This window comes from Chlorocebus sabaeus, chromosome 10, assembly GCF_047675955.1.
Source record: "Chlorocebus sabaeus isolate Y175 chromosome 10, mChlSab1.0.hap1, whole genome shotgun sequence".
NCBI classification, from domain to species: domain Eukaryota; kingdom Metazoa; phylum Chordata; class Mammalia; order Primates; family Cercopithecidae; genus Chlorocebus; species Chlorocebus sabaeus.
In genome coordinates this window covers 12,715,746-12,731,736 of record NC_132913.1, presented here as the reverse complement: position 1 = coordinate 12,731,736, position 15,991 = coordinate 12,715,746, and the positions used below count along the sequence as shown (strand labels likewise).

Below are 15,991 nucleotides of genomic sequence, written 5' to 3'. Positions count from 1 at the left end.
AAGGGCCCTACTTCCTTGCATACTAGAGACAAGCCATTGGCTATATAATAAGGGAGACTGTATTATCACTTTTAGCCTGGTCCATGTTGACACCCCAGGCAAACTCCCATACTTGTGTCTGTAAGATGTTGTCTCAGAGCAAGTCCCTCTAAACAAAAGCAGCGCTGGCACTCTCCCTGCAACCTGTGCGTTGGGTAAGGTGGAGGAAGGGGGGCTGGTGGCCCCTCCTGGCTACCTCCACCCCCAAAAAATAGCTTTTGTGTTACAGGGGCTCCCAGAGTGGGATGGCCGGAATGTGGAGACGCCACTGCGTTGGAGTTAATAACACAGTGTCACAAAGGAATTTAAGCCTGAACTCTGGAAATTCTCTTTTAGGAGCTTATACTTTTCCTTCTTCAAACTTCTCTGTTCTGTCTAAAAAGAATAAAAACCCTCTGTTGTGTTTCCTGCCGGAGGCTATATCACTTCCTTCCAACTGCCCCTTGTGAAATGGTCAAAGCATCCCTGATCGAGGAGGGGACAACCGCCATATCACACCCAGAAGGCAGAAAGTCACAGTTTTGTTTTCCAGAGGTTCAAAGGCTCTGGATCTGTTTCCAACACTCTTTCCAGGGGGGTGCTGCCTGCTCTTACGGGCTGTATTTGGCAGACGTGGAAATATAAAACAGCCTCACCAAAGTGCTTACTATGGACACAGATTCTTGGCCAAGCACGGAAAAGGTTACAGGGGTTGGTGTAAGGTTGGAATGGGAACGTGAATGAGATCCAGGATGTGGTACATGGGACTCCTGGCTCTCCCAGTGTAATGCGCCCCAAGTTCCCCTGGATTCCACTGAAAATAAGGAGTGGAAAGGTGGGTTTGGAGTGAGGATAACCAGGATCGTCACACTCACGTAAGCACAGAACCTCAGGGATCTTCAGGGCTGACACCCTGGACGCCCACCACTTTCCCTAGCCCCAAATGTCTCAGCTCTCAAGGCGGGGCCTCTGAGGCTAGACCGCTGTCCCACCCAGGGATGCTTGCGGACTGCCACACTAGCGAACGCGCAATTCCCTTCCCCAGGGAAGCAACGGCAGGGGCTTTCCCCGACGGCGTCTCACAGCCAAGTGAGCTTGTGAACACGGAGACGGCTGAGGATCCGAGACAAGGAGCTCGCTCGCTCGGTTTTTCCCGGGCTGTGTTTGCCATTCGCGGGAATAAATGAAGCATCGGTAATCTCCATAAAAGAGCTTTCACGCTTCATTCTCTGAAACTAAGTTGAGGCTTAGACGGAAAGGAGAAAAGAGACTTTTAATTTAAAGTAATGATCACCAACACTCGGGTGCTAGAGGGTCTCTAGGGGAAAGGGGGTCCCTACCCCACCCAGGGTAGCGGGAGGGAGGCCGCCTCGCTGCGCCTCGCCGGGCGGGCCATGACTTGCTAGGATTGGTGGGCCAAACCCCAACTCCAGGAAGCCCTCAAATAACTCTCCCATGGGGAACCGAGGAGGTGGGGGAGCCTAGGGCGGAAAAAGCTGAAGAGCCGTGGTCCCGTGGTCCCGGAGAAAAGGAAGTGAGCAGTCTCAATGGAGGCCCCAGCCTCTCCAAGCCCACTCTGCAGGCAGCAGCGACTTCTTCCTGGGGCAAGAGTCGCGCACTACCTGCGGGAACGTCCGCTGTCAGGGCGCCTCTCCTGGCCCCAGCGCATACCTGGTTCCCTTCCTTGTGGCCGGTCCTGTCTGGGGCCAAAATTTGCACGCGATGGGCACAAAGAACTCTGCGCCTCCTTTGCCTACCGCCAAGCCCTGCGCTGTCAGAGAACCCAAAATAGTTCAACTCCGAAAAAGAAACTTTGTTAACTTCTGGCTGAACTTGGCACGGGGTAGGGGAGAGTGGGCAATAAGCTCTCCATTCTCCCCTCCACCAACACCCAGGGTCCCTCACTTACATCGCAGTCCCCAAGCCAACACTCGACTTGTCACTTAGCACCACAACACAGTCAGCCCTGTGAGGACGCGAAGAATGGATATGAAACTCGAGGCCCGATGAGAGTGGAACTAGGTTCAGCCATCCTCCCTAGGCTACCTACGGCCCTACTCCCTACAGAGCTGTGAGCCTCCGCCTGCTGAGAGGAGGGCACTTGGGCGGACCTGAAGTTAGGAGGCCCGGGGTGAAGGCCAGAGCTCGATCTGCAGGGATAGAAGGCGCGGGAAATCCAGCAAAGGATGGAAGAACAGTCCCTGCCAGGCCGCGGCCTCCTCGCCCCCGCCTGCCCAGTCTCACCCGTCTGGAAGTTCCTCCAGGCCTGGGTGGGGGCCGCCCAGGGAAGGCGCAGAGCGAGGGTGAGTTGGCGCCGCTAGTTTTAAAGAAATCCTAAGGAAACAGTGAACCCGAGCAGAAAACCTCAGCTTTGTCTGGGGAAGAGAACTGGCCACACAGCTCCAAGAAAGGAGAGGAGGAGAAGGACAAATCTCTGCGCCCTGAGGATGGTGGCCTTATTGGGGAAAGAGGTGGTGGGGCCAGAGCTGTTCTGCAACTTCCTCTCGCCCCCCGCCCCCTCAAAAAAAGTATCCTGCAGCGAGGATTTCAGAAGGGGCTCACCTAGTGCAGGAAAGTTCAGTTGGCAGCCCTTCGCCAGCAGGTCCCACCCAGCCGGCACCGAGAAGGCAGGCGCCCGAGCCCTCTGACTCCAGTGGCTCAGAGTCGGCTAAGGACTGGCAGGGCGAGGAGCTGGTGGGCCGAGCCAGCGAAGGTTTGGGCTGCCCGCGGTGTGTATGTGTGCAAGAGCGCGCGCCTCGTGTAACCATTCAGGACAAGTTAAAGCAACACAAATAAAGTCAGGTCTCTTTAGCCTTGCTGTCCACCCCTCCCCCCCTTCCTGGTTTGACCCCGGCCCGGCGGCTCCGAGGCCCAGTTTGCGCAGCCGACATTGCGTGGCGACTCTCAATACAAGGGGAAGGGCGCTCCCCTTTCCCCTGGTAATACTCCGGGAGTCCCTATTCGGAAGCCTGAGAGTCAAAGGGATATAGGGGTGAGTGGAGAGCAGCAGGGGACAGCGTGGCTGCACCCAAGGTCAGCGCTGGTCCCCATGTGTCGGCCGGGGGAGGGGAGGGGAGCGGACAGTCGGAGCGTTCGGATATCCAGTTGAGCCGCAGCGCGGGGCAGCCAGGGGCGCAAACTCGGAGGCAGGACTGGGCGACGAGGAGACAGGGAGGGCCGGGAGCCGAAGGGACGCCCGGGTGTATCCCGCGGCAGAGGCCGAGTCCCAGCGGCCGGAGAAGGCTGGTCGCAGAAGGTCGGCCTCCGGTGCAAAAACGGAAACCTTGGAGCAGAGGATGAGCAGGAATACAGAGGCGGGAAGCCCATAGAAAAAGATGGTGAGGAAAGAAGAGGAGACTCCGGCCTAGACAAATCGAAACTGTGCAATGAACAGTGGCCCAGGAGAACCGGGGGTGGGGGCGATGACTGGAGCCTGCGGCCCAAGCGCAGCTTTCAGACACTTGCCCCAACACTGGCGCGGGGAGGCGGCCGGGACTGCCTTTCTGCGCGCGTCCCTGGAGAGCGGGTGGGCAGGGCCCACGCCCTGCTCTGAGCAAGAAGATTTGGGGTTTCGCGGTTCCTGGAGTGGGGGGGGCGAAGTGCCCTCAGAGACCTCGACGGAGCCCCAGTTGCGCCCCCATCTCCTGCCCCCACTGGAGAGAGGGGGTCCAGGACGGTACCCTCCTGCGGTCTGGGCTGTGCTGACCGGAAGTGCCTGGAAGAAGCGCCCTCCGCGGACCGCGCCGGCCGCAGGCAGCTCCAGTCGCGTTGGAGCAAGGTCAAGATGCTCGGATCGGGCGGGCCGTTTCGGCGAACCCAGTCTGGATGCAGGTGCCGGAAGAGAGTGTGAGGGGGCAAACTGCTGATTGTGCGGGGAGAGGGGCATCTTAATCTGGGAAAAGACCGGAATCTCTTGGGACGCTAATCTGAGACCTGGGTGGGAGGTGTAGAGTAGGGGAGTGTGAGCAGGAACTCGGACCTGAGTTACAGAATGAGAGGGAAGAGGGCTGGAGAGATGCTGAGGCTACTCCTAGTTAAGACTGAAGGAGAGGAGGAATAGCCCTTCCCTCAAATCAGTGCTCCCCCTTGTTCCCCCAGGTGCCAAAGTCCAGGACTAACGTGGAGACTTGACTCTGTGCTATGCGACTGCGAATCATTCTTCCATTTATGATAAGTAACTACAGTATAGACTTCAACGTGATTTGGTGCGAACTTAGCAGGACGACCCTGGACCTCAATTTTCTTATCTGTAAAGTGGGAATTATAATAGGCAATACACATAAATGTATGTGGTTGAAGGAAATAAATTGTGTTAAATGGCTAGCAATGTGCACGGAAGGCCCTCGGTGAGTAATGATTATGCTAATTTTGAATTTCTGGGAATGGCATCCTCTGAATTGCCTGCACTCTGTCAAATGGACAAGTCCTGTACCTGGAGGTGAAGGGGCGGGGGAAGGGCAAGGAGAGACCTGCTGTGGTCGTTACTGGGACTCGCTTTTGTTTTCTTCAGGATTCAGTATTGAAATTGGGAGTGTGGAGGCGGCTTCTCCCCAGCTCTCTCCGTCTAGTTTTCCACTGTGTTCTCTTTATCAGATGGCAGAGCCGTGGGTCTCGCTGCAGGAAATGGTTGCTGTCAGGACCCGGTTGCTGCTGTTAGGGCCCAAACCCACTCTTGCAGTAGCTGTGGCTGAATCAGAAATTCTCCTGGGTCCTTTCTGTCTTTGGACTCTCATCTCTCTCACAGGAGGCTCCTGCCCCTCTGCCCTGGTCCTGGAGGCCTGCAGACCAGGTCTTCAGGAGGAAGGGAGGATGCTGGCACCCCAGATGGAGCTTTCTCCATATGCTTGTTTGGTGGCAGGGGGCAGAGAGGAATCTGTTGCTGGCTAACAGTGTCTAACTTGTGTCTGGCTTTATACACCACTACTCAGCAGAATTGAGGAGGGGGAAGCGAGTACTCACTAGTCTCCTCTACAATCCCCTACCCCCTTCTAGCACTCCCACCCACATGCCTGCCCAAAGCAGAGTCACAAGCTGTTGATAAGAATACTCTCTTCAGGATGTGTGTGCCTGCACACACACAATATATTTCTGCTTTTCTATTGGGTCACACATACCTAGAGTTTTCCACTACTATAGCCCGAAATCTTCCCAAGTGTCCTCAAAACACCCCACCCCCATACCTGTGGGGAGAATTCTCGAGTGCAGGGGCCCACTCCATCTCCAGAGTGGCATCCAGCTGGAAAAGGCTGTATCTGAAGCAAACTCAAGGAGTAAATTGTAATGGCCCATGACTTACCAAGCCTCTGAGAAATCTGTTTGGGATATTTGCCTCCTCTCGCCCTGGGCCTGCTCTAGCCCCAAGAGCTAGAGCTGGGAGGGCACTGGATGCACCTGCTGGTGGGAGAGGGTTGTAGCATTGGGTCTGTGTCTGAGCACAGGCACCTGGACTGGACCAGCTGCCTCCAGGGGAGAGGGAAGGCGCTGCCTCTCCTTTTGGTGGCTTCCACGGGAAGGAGAGGGCACACAGGTCTGTCCTGATCACTGGAAAAAAAAAATGTCCTTTCCCTCCCCTGGCTAGGAGTGAAGCCCACCAGCTGGGGCATGCAGATGTGTCTTGGACACCAGTATGTGTATTCCTGGCTCATCTATAGTTGTGTGCCAGAAACTTCTACACAGGCAATGTCCATGTGCTTGCTGTGAATGCACTATATATTGGTCCATTGGCATTTGTATACATGCCTATGTTTTGCATGTGTGCCTACGTATGCACATGGGTGTGTGCATGCTTATGCATTTGTATGTGTGGAAGTGTGTATATGTGTGCATTGTGCCTGCATGCATGTTGACATTACCCACTTGATGGCACAGTGAGAAGAGGCCTGAACTGACAGGAAATCTGAGGACTTTGCCTCTCATTTGCCTTGTGCTTTCTCTTGGGGCACTTTCTGTCTCATGATTTTGTAATTCAGGAATCCCTGAGGAAACTTCCAACACTGACACTGCATTAAAAGACTGGCCTAAAGCATTTGGGGAGGGGTGGAGGCTGGCAGAGTCCCTAGCCCTTCTCCTTTGCACAGGTTGCCAAAGAAGAGAAACCCCCTCCCCAGAGTTCAAAGTGAGAGAGGACAGTGGAGGTTTCTGGTGGGAGTGAGGAGGGATGAAGATACTCTGCCACCTCCCACAGATGGGGATGAGCATATTCTTCCATTTGAACCCAGTGTGACATCCAGACTAAAAGGGTCCAGGCTCTGAGGTGAAGCTGGAGAGGACATCTGAATGCCTCCCTGCCCTTGTCTGCCTCACTGCCCTGTATGGTGGAAGCAGAGGATAGTGGGTTGGCTAGATTGCCAGAAGAATGGCCTCTCTCATTCGCACAAAGGAAAAACCAGGCTGACCATGGAAGGAATTGATGGCCACCCCCGACAGAAGCTGCGGTAGACACTTTCATCCAGGGTGCAGAGTCTGGCCCTAGCCTGCATCTCCTGGACCTCTGGGAGTCAGCCAAAGCTCACCTGCCTTGCAACTTGCCCTTTTGGGGCCTTTTTTCTACTGAATGTGTATGTTGGGGTTGGGGGTGTCCTGGGGCACAGTGGCCTCCTCCATGGTATTATCTCTGGAAACCCTGCCACAGGTGACAGATGGGTGTGGGGCCCTGGGAGAGTGCAGGCTAACAGGCCACTCCTCTATTCCCTGGGCAGCCCCATCTAGGGAGCTTAAGAACTGGGTACACATACACACACCCACAGACATCAAACAATCACTGCTAGAGGCCATATACCCAAAGCACACACTTCCACCTCCCAAACCTAAATAAATATACTCAGTACCATCCCTACACAAATGCCCACACACAGTACAACCCACGCATACATAAGCCCACGCAATCACACCAAGCAACCCCACACTCCCAAATACCACAACACCCTCTCCTTCCACTTTCCTCATGCCTTCCCTCAGCCCCATCCATGGCCTTCTCCCTAACCTTACTGAAGAAAAGAGAGTTTCCAGCAAGAAAACAGAGACCTTTGCCCTCAGAAAGAAGCAGGGATCAATACTGTTTAGACTCAGCTAGCATGTATTTCTTTTTAGACTGAGGAAGATTTAAGTTTATGGTTCAATTCAATCTTTAAAAAACAAAAAAAAAAAAAAAAGGAAAAACAGAAAATGAGGAAGTTGGGATGGTGTGCTCAAGTATTTATTTCGCTGCAACCCCAGACCTTAATACACAGGCAGCTCACTAAGCCAGCCTCATAAATCAGAGAAATCAATGCCCGTTTATGATCATTATTAGTTTCTTTTTTTAAAGGGCGTGTAAAAAAAAGTCCCACCAGAATCCTCCTCCACTTCTCTACGCCAATCAGAAAGAAGGAAAAATGGAGAGAAGATGGGAAAGTCATCCTGGATGATGGCTTCAGGGCCTTGGCCAGATCCTTGAGGTAGATGCGACTTAGACACCCATAGTCAAGGAGGAGGCACAAACAAAATGTTTAAGTTCTCAGAGCTTCATGTTCTTTCACTGAACAATGAAGAAAAATCCACTTGCCCATAGTGATTGGAAGATTAAAGGAGATAATGGGCAAGAAACCAAATTACATAATAATGACACTCTCGTCTGTACACTTTACTGATGCAATCACGGGGATGAGTGACCACCTTCTCCCCCTCTCACTGGGTTAAAGGGAAGAGCTCTTGGCTTTGATCTCTTGGATAGAGGAAGGGGAGCATAAGGAATGGGGTGGTTCCTGGAGTCGCTGCTCACACTGGCCTCTGTCCCAGCCTCTGGACCTGGCGGTCTTGGGGGACTTGGATATCCTAAGGGGCCACAATAGGGAGGGGAGAAGGGAGTGTAGCCAATTCCCAGACATTCAAAAATAATAAGGTTCTCCAATATATAGAGTTGAGCATCCTTAACATCACATCTGGATGTTCTGGGAGGGTGAAATGGAATGGGACTCTTCCTGAAATTCCGAGACGGCTGTATGAAGGGAAGGGTGCTCCAAGACCCAGGCATCAGACTGTTTAACAGGAAAGCCTGCAAGGCTTGAAAATTCCAAGCCCAGTCTGCAAGGAAAGCAAAGCACAGGCTTTTGACTACCAGAAAACAACTCCCCTGGACCAACCCCAGGGAAGGGTCCAGCTTGCTGCTTCTAACTCTGCCCACAAAGATTGGTTGAGCACCTATTATATGCAAGAGTTACTCAACACTCCTCCAGAAAACAATGGGCAGATGGAAGGAAGGAAATTAATTGCAATAAAGTTGGGAACCCACAGCAGTGTCAAATGCACTCTCCAATTCCACTCCAGGCCACTGAGCCCCCAAACTCTTATGTAGGGATTTAGAGGAGACCTAGGCTTCCTGGGATTGAGATCTAGCCCTGTTAGTTCCCTGGCCAGGAGCAAACAGTACATTGGGCCAAATCAGGGGAAATTTTTCAATAAAAAAGGTGGAATAACTAGCCATTATCATTTCACACAAAACCAATCCTGCAAAAACAATTAAGAAACTCAAGCGAAGAGCACAGAGAACAGGGTTCTCACATGTGCACAAACCCAGCAAACACACCTGCAGACATTCCAGTGTGCAAACACAAATTCATGCATGTACACACAGTAAACTCACAAACATCCAATTGTGCATCTCATTAGAGAAGAAAATCAGTTGCACAGTCCTCATGGGTACAGGAACACACAAAAAACTGGTAGGAACTTAGGTGCACCAATATCTGCACATTATCATATATGCACACAAGTATGTGTGGACACCTGCCCGTCTAGCTGCACACGTATGGGTATATACATACATATTGCAGAAGAGAGAAAATACTGTGGGAGTGGAATTTACAATTTTTAAAAATCCTGGACAAAGGAGAGAGAATACGTCCTGAGAAGGAACCTTCCCTTCCTCCCCTTAACTTCTTAAGGTCTGAGAGCAGCTCCTGCCTTGGAAGGATGGGTCCCAGTGTTAGCAGCAAGAGGCCAGACATTTCCTTCTGGGAACCCAGGGTGTCCTGAGGGCCCTGGGGGCTTCTACGTGCGCCCCTCCCTTGGTGAAGAAGAAAGTTAGGCTTTGTTGGGATGCTTAAGGGAACCCTCTTAGGTTTAGGGCCCAGACACAGCAGACCCGCGCCCACCTCGGGTTCAAGGCACTCCGAACAGCTTTCCCAGCATCTGGGCCTTCTCTCCTCCCGTATTGTGGGACCAGGAGATCCGAGCCCCGCGAGACTCCGCTGGCTGTCCCCGGACCTGCTGCTTCGCCAACAGAAGCCCTCCCCAAAACGAAGTGCAGTGAGTCCAGGCGGCCGAGAGGCCATGCCAAAGTGCCCCTCGCCCAAGCGGGCTGTTGGGTAGGGAGGAAGGCAGGCCCCCTTCTAGCTCTGGATGAAAAAAATCTGCAGCAAAACCTGCACCAGAGGGAATAAAAGAAAAAAAGAAAAAGAAAAGTGCAGGTTGGAGTGAAGAGCAGGCTGTACAGGAGGAGGCCGCTGCTGGGCTGGGCCTGGACCGGTGCGGGGAGCTGCCCGGCAACCCGGGCAGCATTTCCGAAGCCAGGACTGGGTTTGCCGGCCTTTGAGTTCCCTTGAACGCAATCGGAAACCAGGCGTGTCCCGCCAGACCCTTCAGACCCAGGCCAAATCCGAATCTGGGCCGTGCTTCCCCTTCACCCCTGCATTCGTTGTGCGGTGATCGCAAGGCCCCGCCGGCTCCCGGCCCGGCGTGCGCAGGGGCGCTGGGACGCTGTGTGCTCGGACCCACGCCCTTCCCGAGCCCGCAAACAGGAGGGCCGCCAGCGCTCGTGAGCACAGTGTACACTTTATTTCAGACTACAGGTTTCTGAACATAATAAAATCTTTGGCTTGTAGCGGCGGTTCAGTCTCGCAGTCTGTGGGGTCGTATTTCTCAACAAGTCTTCGGAAAACGAAAGGGGGGCAGAACAGACAGACCGACAGAAGGGGCCCAGGAGGTGGGGGAGAGGAGGTGGGCAGACACGCAAGGAAACACACTCACGCACACAAAGAAAAGTCCCAGAGAAACCAGGGCCAGCGATGCGGGTCGGGAGGCACCGGAGAAGCAATGACATTCAAATGAAAGAGGCAACGGAAACGAAACTGGGCCGGGGGCAGCGAGGCAGAGGGGGAGGGGATAAAATAATTATAATAATTATAATAATTATAACAATAATAATAAAGGAGATTAATAAAAATGTCCAGCAAATAGAGATCGCTACACGTATGTGTTTTCCTTACCTGAAATTAAATATATACAAGGTCGTAAGCGGTTTGGCTAGATAGAGCTTTAAGGAGTTCGCAGTTTCGTCCCTTATACTGTGAATAGAGAATAGATCTTATTTTTCGATAGCACCTGTCCAAGTCTTTCTCCCTTTTCAAAAATGCTGCGTTTCAACGTCATTGTCCATTCTGAGGCTCTCTTTCTGTCTCGCTCTCTCTTTTCCCTTCGCTCCCTCCCTCCTTTGAGCAGATGCTTTCTCCCCCAGCGAGGGGCCGGGAGGCGACGGCGGCGGTGCCGGGAGGGGGCGCGGGCACGGCGGCCTGACCGCGCGGCCCCGGCCGGTGGCGTCTACTCGCTCTCGTCTTTGTCCTGGACCGTGGTGGTGGAGTGGTTGTACAGTCCCTGGGCCATGAGGTGCAGCGCCAAGCCGTTCTTAATGCCTGTGGCTTTCTTGATCTTGGCGCGCTTGTTCTGGAACCAGATCTTGATCTGGGACTCGTTGAGGCTGAGCTCCTGGGCCAGGGTCTGCCGCCGCTGCTCCGTGATGTAGCGGTTTGCCTGGAACTCCGCCTTGAGTCTCTGCAGCTGCTCGGCGGTGAACGCCGTCCGCGGCCGCTTGTCCTCCTTCTCGTTCTTCTTCTTCTTCAGCTTCCTGGTGCGCGGACCTGCAGCGGCGGAGAGGGCCGGAGTGGGGGTGGGGGTGGGGACGGAGGGCAGAAGGGAGGGGGGAGAGGGCATAGGAAGCGGTGAGAATTGCATTGCCGAGCTGGGCCGCGAGCCCCGCGCTTCCGGGGCCATCTCGGAGGCCCTGCTGAACCCCTGGCTCCCTCCCGCCGGCCAATCCCTCGATCAAAGTGCCCCTCGTCAGACCACTGGGGTCTCCGGGTTCCCTTTGGGAGGGCAAAGGGTGAAGGAAAGCTGGTTGAGGTTGTAGGTGCACCCCACACCCCAATTCTCACAGGACAGTCAGGGACAGACAGAAATCACAGCATTTTCCGGTCAAGAAGGAAGGAATCCAAGATGACCAGATATTTGGAGCTCATCTGGCCCAGCCCAGAGTTGGGGATCAGGGACCTGCTGTCCTTACAGCCCTGGAATAGATAGGACTAGGGCAGTGAGGGCAGGCCCTGGGGGAGTCACCAGCCTACAGACTAATCCTCCTCTCCTCCACAAGAATCGTACCTACAGGAGAACCTACAATAAGACACCATCTGCTTGTAGCTATTGACCCCAGAAAACAACGGGATAGTGAGCGGGCTGGGAGAAGGCTGCTCAGCTCCAAAGTATTTGGTGTCTACCTGTGCAACACTCCCCAACCCCCCCCCCCCTCCACAAACACCTCCTTGCCTTCTTTCTCTTTGGCCTAAAGGAAGCCTTTTCTAGTGTCTCAGGGATACAGGGACCACCCCTTCTCTGAAAGAGAAGAAAAGGCCCTCATCCATCCTCATGACCCTGGCCCCTGGGTTTTCAGCCTTGCCCCTTGGATCCTCTAACCGGCCGCGTGGGGCAGGGTCTCCCTTATCTGAGTCTTCCTTATCTCCCCTTTGAGCTGCTGCAATTTCAGGATTAAAAACTCCTGAATAACAAAAACAAGCCAGATTGGCTTTCTCTGCCTACTGATGACATCTGCAAGGAGACTGCAGCCCCTTCCCCCATCCATGAGCAAAAAGAAGCAGAGGAAGGGAGACAAGGACAATCCAGAAAAAAAAAAGTGCTTTGACCACCAGATAGGAATGGGAAGGGGCCACAGGAAACCTCCTTAGGAAGGTGAAGTTCCCTTCAAATACTAGTCTGGGAGGAGGGCCCACTGAGAAAGGAAGGAGGGAAAGCGGGAAAACCAGGAGAGGATTGAACTGTTGGTGTGTGCCTCAAAAGCCTGCACCTCTGCCCACCCGCTTCCACACCCAAGTCTTCTGGCATTTACTTGCTGGGTCCTGCCTTGGATAAGGTAGCTTGCTGAACCAAGCTAAGTCCCTGTCAGGCCTGTTCACCTCTAAAACTGTCTGGAAAGAAGGATCTTTGCCGGCATATCCAAACCTAGCTACAGAGAGGCAAGCTGGGCAGCCTACTCCTGGGGCAGGCAAGAGCCTAGGGTAACCAGTTGTCCTATGACAAAGAGTCCGGGCCTAGCATACTGCAGCGACTCAGATCTGGGTCGAGTCTCATCCTCTCCTCCCCAACTGCCCAAGCAGGAGAAGGAGCTGGTCCCCTACCTACCCAGGCCCATAAGAAGGAAAGTGGCCAAGAACAAAGCCAAGGCCCTCTCCAGAGCAGAACTGGGGTTTAGATTCGTAATTAGCTGAGTGGGGAGAAATAGCCCAGGAAATGCGCACAACTCCAAAAAGGCACCACTGCGCGTTGTGCATCCGGGACATGTTGAAGTGTTGTTGTATGCGTGTGCGGAGGCACGGACTCTTGTAATAAAATCGTAGTCTCCCGGCCAGCCCGAGCCGTGCAGCCTGACAGCTCAATCACTCTATCCATCAGGCGAGTCAATCAAAGCAGCTTTTCGGAGGTTCAGGGAGCCCGACGTGTCAATAACGGGGCTCGAGATGGCGGGAGCTGATAGTGCGCATCGATCCGCACCCGGCCGGCAGCGGTGGGGCGGCGAGAGACCAGCCAGAGGAAAGCGGCGCGTGGCTACGTTGTTCCCGGTCCCCTGCCGGACTGGGCGCCTGGAGTGCTGATCTTGGGCCAAAGCTTCTGCTGCTCTCCCAGACACTGCGGGCCTGGGCGTCGGGCAGGCCTTGGCCTCCTGTTCCGGAGCCCAGCTCAGGTCTCCTCCTCGGGTTCGCCAAGCGCGAGGGGCACACGGAAATGCAGTGGAAGGAAAGCCGAGAAAAACAGGCCTACGGATGCCAGAAATCTGCTAACTGCTGGATGTGCTGGTGAAAAACGGAAAGTGCCAGGCGGGGAGGATGTGGGAGCCGTTCTGCGGAGAAGCTACGGAGGAAACTGGCTCTCATACCCTTGGCCCAGCTTTCTGACCTGAGCCTGACCTGTTTTCTCTCCTCTCCCACTGTTTGTCAGTTCCAGAAATCCAGAGGCTGCCAGCACCCACCTTTTTGGCAACTGCCTTTCCCTGGATTCTACCCACCCGGGTCAAACTCTTCGCTACCCGACCAGGGGAGAGGGACGGCTTTCAGACGCTTTCCTCCCTGTCTTCCTGTGTGTCCCCATATTTATCAGTGTAAACGGTCACTCCGCAGAAAATATCAAGATGGTGTTTGTGTTTGTAAGGACACACTGTGAATATAATTTTTCTGAACAAGGCCTTCTCTGGTCCAATCTGGCCCCCCGGACGATCCGTCTGGTGGGATTTCAGACACACATCACTAGGCCTACCTTCCTGCCATATCTAAACACCCTGGAAACAAAATCATTGACTGTGTACTTTTCCTAAGAATAATAAAGATAAAAGACAAAGAAGGCCCCAGGGATTCAGAGTTCAAAACCAAAGAATCGAGACTCGAGCCTCCTGTGCCACGAGCTGTAGCTTCTCGGGTGGTGGCCGCAGAGGCCAGGATCGCATAGCTGGGTGAACATTCGGTTGTGGCTGGAACTGGGGTGAGGAAGCAGGCGTGAGAGACTGGAGTACCCGAGGCCGGGTTTGCTCTCCCTAGCGCCGCAGCTTGGCGTTCTGGGGCGGTCCGCGAGGCCAGAAAGCATGGCGCAGCCCGGAGTTGGGTACTCACCAGAGGATGGACGATCCGAGTAACGTGTGCAGTAGACCCAGGCGGGCCATACGAGAGGCTGCTGCGAGTCAGTTTTGACCACGGGCCCGCCGTTGGCTGAGCCCATAAGTAGGATGGCGGGGTTGCCGTGCTCCGGGTATTTTGTGCCCTGCGCTCCTGGGCTCCCTGCGCCGCCTCCACTGCCGCCGCCGCCGCTGTCCGAGGGCTTGGCTGCTGCGGCCGCCGCCGCCGCCGCTGCCACTGCTGCCGCGGCCGCTGCCGCCGCCGCCGCCGCCGCAGCCGGGTTCCCAGCTTTAGACGCGCCCGCGCCGGCGGCGGCTGGCTGGGAGCCGTCGGGTGGGCCACAGTTCGCGTCCGGGGCGCACAGGAGCGAGGCAGCGCCTGGCGCCCGGGTGCCCAACGGGTGGACAGGGTCTCTACCTGCGCCAGTCTGGCCTCTGTCACGCTCGACCCGGCCTCCTCCTCCTGCGCCTCTTCTAGCCGCCGCAGCCACCAGAAGCTGCGGTGGCGGCTGCTCCTTTTTGCAGCCGAAGTCCGGCCTCAGGATGTTGTCGATGAAAAAGTTGGTGGTGCGGTGCAGCTGGGCCGCTGGCTGCGGCTGGTGAGCAGGCGCCGCGAGATGCTGAGGCGGCGGGGGCGGGGGGTGTGGGGGGAGGTGCGGGTGGTGGGCCAGGGGCGGCAGGCAAGGCGCCGCGGGCGGCGAGGGGGGCGCGGGCTGCGGGGACACGGGCACGCTGTCTCCATCGCTGCCGCTGCTGCCGCTGGCGCCCGGACTGAGGCTCAGGCTGAGGCCGCCCGGGGTCGCCGCCGCCGCCGCCGCGCCGAGGCCCGAGTCTCGCTGACTTTTAGGTTCCGGCTGCTGTTCTTCCATGCTCTGCCGCCCCGCCGCCCCGGCCGCCGCGCCGGCCCCCGCCCCCACCGCCTCGCTCCCCACCCCACTTTGCCAGCGGCCCGTGGGGGTGCGCAGAGGAAGGAGGCAGGCGAAGCCCCAGCGAAGGCACGGGCGGGTGCAGGAAAAAATCTCAGGCGTCTGGCCTGGATCGCTCGCTCTTATCTAGCAGATAGATCTCGCTGTCTCTCCCTCTCTAATTTGTAGACATCCAGATATGGAGACACTTGGCTATTTCTTTTTTCTTTCTGCAACCAGATTCAATGATTTGATTTAAATGGGGAGTAAGCCACGGCCAAAAAAAAAAAAAATGAAGGAAAAAAAGAAAAAAGGAAAAAGAAAGCAAGAAAAAAAGAAAAAAGCTCCAATAATTTTTTTTCTTAAAGGGAAAAAAATAGTATTTAAAGTCTAGCCATCTTCCTAGGCAGTAGTGAGGGATTTGACTTCCCCGAGTGTCACGCTCAGCTGTGCCCAGAGCGTGAGGCTGGCAGCGCCTTTAATCGCCTTTGCTTTTTTTGCAGGGAGAGCGCGTCTCCGCCAGCGCCGGGCTGGGTTTTTTTTTTTTTTTTTTCTTTTTTTTTTTTTTTCAAATCTCTGACAGCTCGGATCTTTGCACAAACTCTCTCGCTTAAAAAAAAAAAAATTCACCCAGGCACACTTTTTGCCTTCAAACCGGAAGCACGTGAGTCAGGGCCGCACGTGTGCGGAGCCAATGGCGAGCCGGGACTCGCGCTGACACTCGGGCCTCGGCCCAATGGGTGCGCGCGGGACTTTGCGGATAAATAATCCGGGGGCGTCAGCCGCGGGCGGAGAGGGGGCGCCGCGGCGCTGGCCCTGTGCGTCGGGTCCGCCCTCCCCCACCCGCGCCCCTCCCCCTCCTTCAGGCCGGGACCGAGGAGGGGGCAGAAGAAACCCGGGAGGGGTGGATTTTGGGATGTAGGCAAATGGAGAAGCAACTCCATAAACAACTTGTTGGAGAAACGCAGGATTATGGGTCTGTGCGCGCCGGGAGCAGGGGCAGTAGGCAGGAGCCTGGCTGTTTTACACCCTCACGCCTAAGAACCTCAGCTTTTTATTTTCTCCTCTCTCTCTGGTTGCTGTTATGAAGGATGAGTGGTTGTTGTCACTGCCGGTTTGTGTGTTTGTGGGTAGGTGTGGGTTT

General features: G+C 55.1%; 1 protein-coding gene across 3 annotated transcripts in view; it reads right to left on the bottom strand.

Annotated features, from left to right (window-relative positions):
• The window catches only part of EN1 (engrailed homeobox 1), an 84,073-nt gene extending 68,681 nt beyond the window's left edge, over nt 1–15,392 (bottom strand). For 2 of the 3 annotated variants that reach the window (XR_005237036.2, XR_012094170.1), the window contains exons 1-2: nt 13,941–15,392; nt 10,263–10,910 (exon numbers count right to left, since the gene is read on the bottom strand). Coding sequence is in view for 1 of the 3 variants with exons in the window: in XM_007964738.3 (XP_007962929.2) it covers nt 10,594–10,910; nt 13,941–14,811 (1,188 nt within the window). In the remaining 2 variants the exon portion in view is untranslated. Of the gene's footprint in view, nt 1–9,809; nt 10,911–13,940 lie in introns of those variants that run through there. The other variant, XM_007964738.3, reaches the window with a different exon arrangement.
• Nucleotides 15,393–15,991: the final 599 nt, after the last annotated feature.